General features: G+C 42.1%; 1 protein-coding gene across 5 annotated transcripts in view; it reads left to right on the top strand.

The window, feature by feature from the left end:
* The window catches only part of Exoc6b (exocyst complex component 6B), a 550,902-nt gene that overhangs the window by 57,881 nt on the left and 483,836 nt on the right, over positions 1–9,185 (top strand). For 3 of the 5 annotated variants that reach the window (XM_050164867.1, XM_050164866.1, XM_050164870.1), the window contains exon 1: positions 628–841. The exons of the other annotated variants lie outside the window; for them this stretch is intronic. In XM_050164867.1, the coding sequence (XP_050020824.1) occupies positions 732–841 (110 nt within the window). In that variant the 5' untranslated portion in view covers positions 628–731. Of the gene's footprint in view, positions 1–627; positions 842–9,185 lie in introns of those variants that run through there. 5 annotated transcript variants of the gene reach the window in all.

Below are 9,185 nucleotides of genomic sequence, written 5' to 3'. Positions count from 1 at the left end.
CCTGCGAGCCCCTCTAGAGTCAAGTCTCTTGCCAACCCTAAGATGGCTTTCTTAATTAGGATATATATTTGAGAGATCATTTTTTGAAGGAGACTGGAGAGGGGTATATGGGAGGCTTTGAAGGAAGTAAAGGGAAGGGAGAAATCTTGTAATTATATCTTAATTTCAAAGGAATAAAAAGAGGTGGAGGCAGGATCTTGAGTTCCAGGGCAACCTGGGCTTCATATTTAGGGGCTGTGGAGAAGGCTCAGTTGATAAGAGCATTTATAACCCTTCCAGAGGATTGGAGTTCCATTCCCTGCACCACAGGGCGCCTCACAACCATCTGTAGCTCCATTCCCAGGTGATCTGACATCCTTTTCTAGCTTCCTTGGGTACCAGGGAAACTTGTAGTGCAAAATACCCATACGCATTAAAAAATTGTGAAGACTTAATACCACTGTTTGATTTGATGTCATTGTATACAGGTGTCGTAAAGTGCTCTGTCTATATCAAAGTCGCAGCAATTGGCACAGATCCAAGGAGTGAATGGATAGACCCCAGCTTGGCCTCACTCAGCGAACTACCAATCCCATGCGGCAGTGCGCGACGCTCGCGCTCGGGGTGACGACTGGGGGCGTGGCATCCGAGGGCGGGGTCGCTCTGCGGGGTGCTGGCCCAGCGGCCGCGGAACCTAGGCTGTGGGTGTTGGGGGTCCCTGGTGAGCGAGGGCCGCGCGTCCGTGCCGTGCGATGGAACGGGCGAAGATGGCGGAGGAGAGCCTGGAGACCGCCGCGGAGCACGAGCGGATCCTGAGGGAGATCGAGAGCACAGACACGGCCTGTATCGGGCCCACGCTCAGGTACCGGGGCGGGGCCGGGTCGGCGGGAGCGGGCGGAGCGCGGCGGCTGGCTGAGGGGAGATCCGCGGGTGTCCCCGTCCTGGGCGAGGCCCTGCTGGGAAGCCTGTCTGGAGAGAGGGCGAGGCTCGGCTCTGTTGGGCCGCCGCTCCCTTCGGGCAGCAGCTCTTCAGTCAGGAGCGGGCGCCGGCTCTGCGTGCAGCGGAACTGCCCATCACAGCTCCTTTGAGAGCGTCCTGGTGATGTCGGTCCTGGGGGAAGAGTTCTCCCACCTTCCTTCACCTGAGAGCCCGGTTCGTGAGGACGACCTCGCCCAAGTGCTGCCCCGGGACCTTGCCAGCTCCTGGACTTGCTCCTTCTCCCTGCCCTGCCTCCTTCTCCGACAGCTTCGACCGGCGCTGCCCGCGCACCGCCAGAACGGACCTGGTTAATTACTTTACACTTGTTACACAGAGCGCAAGGCATTGTGTGAATTGATGTGCACAACTATGCAAGCCATTGAGCAGTCCTAAGGCTGGGACACAGTTGCTGTAGCCCAGTAGTAGGCGGCGCGAGGTAGTGAAGTGACTTGTCCAAGGTCACAGGGAAGGGAAACCGGGTTTCTAGTTCCCAGCACAGACTCTGCCTCCGTGGTCCTTGTCCTTGTCCTCATCCTCCTCCTCCTTTTTATTTTTTTTTTATTTTTATTTTTTCTTTTGGTGGCGCTGGGGATGGAACCCAGTGTGCCAGGCAAGCGCTTTTCCGCTGAATTGTGCCCAGCCCACAGATTCTTCACTACTTTGGTTCTGCCTTAGTTGGGGATTACCATATGCTCTACTTCCTGTTGAAAATTGTTCACCAAGACCAATTTTGAATCCCCGCAGTTTCCTGGTGTCCTAGATCCAGTTCCTCCTGCCCCTTTCCTGTGGCGCTTTCTGGTCTCCGATCAGTCCGAATGGAAAATCGCTGTACCACTCCTTGCACAACATTGGGTCCGCCTTCCTCCCTCCAGAAAGCGTCACTAATCATTTCATGGGGAGACTTGTCCCAGGAAGGAGTGACTGAAGGCCCGGGACCTTTGCTTTTAGCTTTCCTTGCGCAGCTTTCTTCTCCAGGCTCCATTGTTAGTTTCAAGCAAGTTTTCTCAGTGTCCTTTCTCCTGGAAATAACTCCCCTTAGTCATCTGTACCTTTCCCTCCTTTTCCTTCTTTTTTTCTTTTCCAGTGCTAAGGTTTGAACTAGGTAAAGCAACAATGCTTTACCACTGAGTTGAATCCCCAGTGCCCTTTTAGCCCCCTCCCCGCCCTTTTTTGTGCCAGTTCTTTTACACAATTGCTCCCCTGTCCTCTTTGTATCACGATCATGCTCCTCTTATTCCCTGTTTTCTTGTGTTGTGGAAGGCCAGTGATTTTCATTTCATAGTCCTTTATAAACGCCCAGGGCCCCTCACTAATCCCCTCCTAAATGCATTATTAGTGGCTATTACTGTTTGGCTTTCAGTGACTGGAAATGTTATGTTCTCCTCTGTTAGGAAATCTGGCTGCTGGATTGAGTATTTAGGACCAAAGTTTAGGCAGGATTCCTTATCAGAGCAGCATCCGTGTTGTCTTGAGTTGCTTGTGGTTTTCAGTTGCTGTTGTTTTATACAATAAATAACTTAGGTAGTACCATAAATTTAGTTTACTGTGATAAATATGTTAACCCTCATTGTAAAACATTTAATTTTTTACATGGAAGATGTAGTTTCCTGTATCTCAGGCTGTGATCATACTTGCAGTCTAGTTGAGAAAACCCTTGAACTTCTCGTCCTCATCAAACCCACACTTCCTAAGTGCCGGGATTACAGTCTAGCACCACCGTGCTTGCTTTTACGCCGTGCTCGGGATTGAACCTGTGGCTTGCTGCCTATTAGGTGAACATCCCATTAATTGAGCCACATGTCTACCACCAGTAATGTATTTGTATCAACTGGATTTTGGTGTTTAATTTTCTGGCATCTTGGCTTTAGTAATGTATATGTTATAATTTAAACACGTTATCCGTTCTCCCCAGATTGTCTCGTTATTATTACTGAACTCTTTTTCTTCTGGTTCTGTGCTTGTGCATGAATTACGAAGTCTTTTAGTTTATTGGAATATTGTTAAACAACAACAAAAAAAGAAAGTTCAGGAACTATCACATGACCCTATATGTTTTAGTTGTTTTTCCTGACTATATTGTTAGAGGATTTGGATTAAATTTTTACAATTTATTTTATTTTCATTCGTGTTTTGTCTTCATGTATGTTTGTGTGACGGTGTCATAAGCCCTGGAACTGGAGTTACAGACAGGCTTGGGTGCTGGGAATTGAGCCTGGGTTCTCTGAAAGAGCAGCCAGTACTCTTTTAAAGATTTATTTATTCATTATGTATATAGAATTCTGCCTGCATGTATTTTTGCATGCTAGAAGGTGGCATGAGATCTCACTATAGATGGTTGTGAACCACCATGTGGATGCTGGGAATTGAACTCAGGTCCTGAAGGCGAAGGCGTAAGTCACAAACAATCCCACACCAGTTTGTAATTATGATTAATAGAATGGTTATTTATTTAAAGGGGAAAAAACTTACAGATCACCATCCCAGACAACAGCCCTCTGCATAATCAGGAAGGGAGTCTAGTCGCCTGAAGCGGAGCAGGAAGCAAAAAGAGAGTGAGGAGGGAAGTGGCCGCATTTTTAAAGGTAGAGAGACCACACCCCAATGGGCTGGTATCTCAGTGGCTATTGGCTGGATGAGTGGACGGACCTCCCGCAACAAGGTCCTCTAGAAGAGCAGTCAGTGCTCTCAACTCCTGAGCCGTTTCTCCACCCCAGAGTGGCCGTGTGGAACATGCTGTCCTTGAATTTACAGAAATCTGCCTGCCTTTGCTTCTCCAGATGGGATTAAGGCCTGTGTCAATTATGCCCGGCTGAAAGCTTCTTTTGAGGCTGTGGCATAAAAATACAGCTACACTTCAACCCTTGGCTGAAGAAAGTCAATTATCATAGAGGGCCATCCTCTTCAGTGCAGCTGGAGAAGGTCACACTTAGAACAGCAAGGAAGGAAGGGAACACCTGCCTAGCTAGCCATATCAGCCCCGTCAATCTGGTGATCAATGGGGTTATGATGTCACCGTCGAATTACCCTCACATCTCAAGTACTAACATTCTTATTCCAAATAAGTTGTGAACAATAGCTCGGCTTTTTTCATTTTTCAAATCCCATGTCTGTATTTCTACTCTTATTTATCACATTATTTAACTAATAGTCATTTCCATATTTGCTTGGTGGGTCAGAGCAATTGGTATTCACTCTAGTTGTACTTAAAATTTTGTTTTTAAAATTTTTACCTTGAATAGTAAAATACATTGCCATTTAAAAAATAGCTTGATAGCCAAGTGAGTGTATCCTATCACTTGGTTGGTGACAGCAGGAAGATAGAGTTCAGAGTCATCTTTGGCTACATAGCAAGTTCCAGACCAGCCTGGAGTATATGAAACCCTATCTTTAAAAAGTAGCTTTACTGAGATATAATTCATATAATAGCATATGATCTACATATTGTTTAAAATGTGTAACTGCCTAGGTGGTGGTGATGCACACTTTTAATCCCAGCACTCAGGAGGCAGAGGCAGGCAGTTCCCTGTGGGTTCTTTGATAGCCAGGACTGTTTCACAGACAAACCCTGTCTTGAAAAACCAAAAATAAATAAACAAACAAACATATGTGTAACTGAATGGCTTGCAGTATATTGATAGAGTTATGCAGCAATCACCACAGTCTAATTTAGGACTATTTTACCTTCCCCAAACAAACACATATTCTTTGAGAATCACTGTTCATTATTTTCCTCTCTTCCATGCCATTCTTCCTTTCCTGTTTTGTTAATTATTTTTCAAGGCTGTTCTTGAACTAACTTTGAGCTCTAGATCTTTTTGCCCCGCCTCCTAAATGCTGGAATTACAGTTGTGCACCATCACATCTAGCTTCCCACTTGCTGCTTTGGACATCTGGACATTTTATGTAAATAGATTTATACAGGAGTTATTTTTTTTGCTATTTACGGAAATGTTTTCAAGGTTTATCCATATGGCTATGTATCTGACTTTATTTTTTTTATTGCTGAATAAAACTCCATTGCATGAATGTACTGGTATCACATTTTATTTGTCCATGAAGTTGTTGCATATTTTGATCATTTCCATTTTGGGATTGTTAAGAACAATGTCTTATGTCCTGTTTTTTTGTGTGGATTTATGTTTTCATTTCTGGAGATTAGAGCAAGCAGTTGTGATCATTGTGCAGCTTCCCTAAGGCAGTCGCAGAATGTTCCAATTTCCAGTGGTGTAAGGGTGATTAGGTTGTCTGCTTGACTGACATCTCCTTTGCTGAAGGCACTTAGAGCAAGGGAGTGTGTAGTAGCTGCCAATTAGGAAATCAGATTGCTCCATTCTCCAAGATTTTTACTTATAAAAAAATAGACATCAGAAGAATGTTTCATTTTTATCTTTACTTTTTTTTTATTAAGATTTTTTTAAAAAATACAGTCTCCTCCTTTTACATAACTATCCCCGTTCCCACCCCCTCCTCTCCTCATGCTTCCTTCACCTTCCCCATCCCACTCCCCCATTCACTCTTCATAAAGGGTAAGGCTTCCTGCGGGGAGTCAACAAAGTCTGGCTATCACTTTGAGGCAGGACCAAGGCCCTCCCCTGAGCAAGGTTATCCCTCCAAAAAGAATGTGCTCTTAGACGCCAGTTCAAGTACTAGGGATAAAACCTGGTCCTATAGCCTGTGGCCCCACAGACTGCCCAAGCCTTACAGTGTCCCCCATATTCAGTGGGCCTAATTTGGTCCTATGCAGGTTCCCCCGTTGTCAGTCCAGAGTCAGTGAGCTCTCACTAGCTCAGGTCAGCTGTTTCTGTGGGGTACCGGGTGGGACATTAACCCCAACCAACCAGCCCCCTCATGCTACACCCGGGTTCAATTCCCAGCACCCACATGGCAGCTCACAGCTGTCTGTAACTCCAGTTCAAGAGAATCTGACATCATTATACCAATGCACATGAAATAAAGTTAAAAAAAAAGATAAGTAATTTAGAAACTATGCTGGCTGGAACATTTATTTCTGACTAAGGAAATAATTTAATTGAAATGTCTGTAATTTATCCTGCTCCAGATGAAGTTTTTTTTAAGGAGTTTAATTAATTCTCAATAAGTGAGTGATAAATTTAAGCATGTAATAGATATTTGTACAACTAATTTAGGACTTTAAAATGTAAGCTACATATTGAAACATCTAAGTAGTCTAGAACACAGTTGTTAGCGTCAGTGTTATTTGTTTTGTGTTTTGAGACAGGGTTTTGCTATGTAGTCCTTTCTGGCTATGAACTCATAGGGATCTGCCTGTCTCTGCCTCCAGAGTATTGAAGGCATGGGATCAGACACCCAGCTTCATTGTTTTTTGTAATGGTGCCTATAGAGTTAGGACTCTGTAAAGTGCTACCTACTGTTATGTCTTGACGGGTTAACATGTGTCTTGCATTGTACTACATTTGGTTCTTCATTTAGCTGTGAGCTTTGCGAATAGATTGATGATTATACAAAAGCAAAACCAGTAACAATAACCACAAATAGTTCTAAGTATTTGGGTATTTATGTATTTAGCTTATTATTTATTTATTTATTTATTTATTTATTTATTTATTTATTTATTTATTTCGACATTCTTACGTAGTCTTTGTAGTCTAAGCTGGCCTGGAACTCATGCAGTTTAGGATGACTCTTATTCCTGCTGCCAATTCCACCTTAATGCTGGGGTTATGGGTGCACATCACCCAACCTGGGACATTTGAATATTTCCATTCTTTTGGAGTTTAAGACTCCACGTAATTGTTATATTGTATGTTAGATAAGTAATGATGTTCATTTGTCAAAAATGATGACTTTAATTAAAGTATTAGCTCTCTTGTTTTATATAAAATTTTAAAAAGTTACTTTTTGTGTGTATGTGTGTGTATATGTTTGTGTGATTTGATGTGTGTGTAGAGTCAGAGTGCAAGTTTGCAGAGTCAGTTCTCTCGTTCCACCTTCATGTGGATTCTGGGGATTGAATTTAGTTCATTAGGCATATGCAGCAAGTACTTTTATTTGCTAAGTCATTTTGCTGCCCTCACTTTACATAGTTTTTTTTTTGTTGTTGTTGTTGTTAAAATTGCAGAAGAATAGACTTTATAGACCTGGTTTTGTAAGAGGTTTTATTGGCCTGATATGATCTCAAGCATGTTTGTTGTTCTGGTATTACAGAGTAGAATACCAGTTTCTTCATACTTATTCCCTGTGTAGTTTCATTCTTTTTATTGGCAGCATCTGTATTATTGTTATTATTTTGGGTTTTTTGATGCAGGGTTTCTCTGTGTAGTCTTGGCTGTCCTGGAACTTGCTCTGTAGACCAGGCTGGCCTGGAATGCAGAGATCCGCCTGCCTCTGACTCCCAAGTGCTGGAATTAGAGGTTTGTCTCGCCACTCCAAGCAGCATCTGTATTTTTAAAACTTGTATTTCTCTTCTCTTTTGAAAGTTGTGTCTTTACTTGTTTCTTTACATTGGTGCTTGCCATTTTTAAAAAATCTTCCTGCTATTTCCTGTAATTTAGAATTTTAAAATACACATTGTTTGGTGAAATAGTCAAGTAAGTGAGCAAGCATCATTGCTGTGAGACAATGTCTGTTTCCTGGGGAAGCTCTGCTGCGAATAAACAGTAAAATTCTAAAAGTTATGTATGGAATGTGATCTTGTCAAGCAATATGGATGTATAAAAATAACAGACTCTGGACCTGATTGGTTTTCATACGGACTTTGATTTAAGGAGTGGCTTTTATGGAGCACATTTGGTAATAATAGAGCTAGCCAAATGTTTGGGTTTGTGTGAGGTGAAGGACTTTATGACACTGGTAAAGAAGGGCGGTCAGTGGAGACCGTTAGCCTTGGAGAAACAAAGAAGAAGGTGGGGTGAGAACAGCTCTTGAGGAAATATAATTGAAAGCATTCACATAGTCATGGTGGTGCAAGCCTGTCATCCCAGAACTTGGGAGGTGGAGGTAGGAGAAACCCAAATTTGTATGCAGGCTGGTCTGTGTATCAAGTTCTAAGGTAGTCTGGGGTACACAATGAGACCCGCTGGCAAGAAAAACATTTAAAATAGATGTGGATCTGAGTGAATGTATCTTTTAGGTTTTGAATCATTTTTAGATGACTATAAATTCGCATGTAGTTGCACAAAATAATACAGGGATTCCTCTGTACTCTTTACTCAGTTTTTCCCATTGATAACATCTTATAAAAACTACAGTTAACAATATCAGGTCCACAGTATTGATATTGTACCTTGATAGTCAAATTGACATACTTCATCATCACAAGGAGTGCTCAGGGTACCTTTCTTACAGCTTGGCCCATTTCCCTCTGCCTGTATTTTCTCTTCCAACCTGACAACCAGTCATGTGTTTTTGTATCAGGTTTTCAAAGAACCATAACTTATATACCCTACCTAACATTCTAGGATTGACTTTTTCCACTTAGCACTGAGGTTTATCCTTTTGTTATAATGTAGCAATAGTGTGCTTTTTTAAAAATTGCTGAGTAGTTTGCCACAGTATAACTGTATTACAATTTATCGTTTACTCATGAAGACATCTTGGTTGTCTCTGGGTTTTGGCTATTATAAATAAAGCTCTTATATAAACATATATGTATAGATTTTTCTTTGAACATATGCTTTTCTTTTTTTTTTATTTTGTTTTGTTTTGTTCTTTTCGAGACATGGTTTCTCTGTAACTTTTGGAAACTGTCCTGGAACTACCTCTTGTAGACCAGGCTGGCCTCTAACTCACAGAGATCCGCCTGCCTCTGCCTCCTGATTGGTGGGACTAAAGCTGTGTGCCACCACTGTCTGGCTGAACATCTGTTTTTGATTCTTTTAACTTATCCGTGAGTAGAATTGCTAGTGTTATAGTAACTAACTTGCTTGCCAAAAGGTTCTAATTCCTTCATATCATTACTGGTATTTGGTGTTGCCATCTTTAGAAATTTGGTTAGTCTGTTATATATTTAACAGTTTTTCATTGTAGGTGTTTTGTGTTTTGTTTTTTCCAACTGGTTCTTAGGTAGCTGAGGCTGCTCTTGACCTCCTGATGTTCTCCTGCCTCTATTTGAGCTACTGCATCAGGCTTCATTGTAGTTTTAATTTTAGTTCTTGTTGTTAATGATGTTGAACATTTTTCATGTGCTCATTTGTTTTGTATATCACTCAGGGCTTTTTTTTTTTTTTTTTTTTTTTTTTTTTTTTTGT

This window comes from Alexandromys fortis, unplaced genomic scaffold, assembly GCF_014885135.2.
Source record: "Alexandromys fortis isolate MF-2015 unplaced genomic scaffold, M_Fortis_MF-2015_v1.1 scaffold_138, whole genome shotgun sequence".
NCBI classification, from domain to species: domain Eukaryota; kingdom Metazoa; phylum Chordata; class Mammalia; order Rodentia; family Cricetidae; genus Alexandromys; species Alexandromys fortis.
Note: the sequence above shows the minus strand (reverse complement) of the source record. Positions and strands in the feature narration are given on the sequence as shown.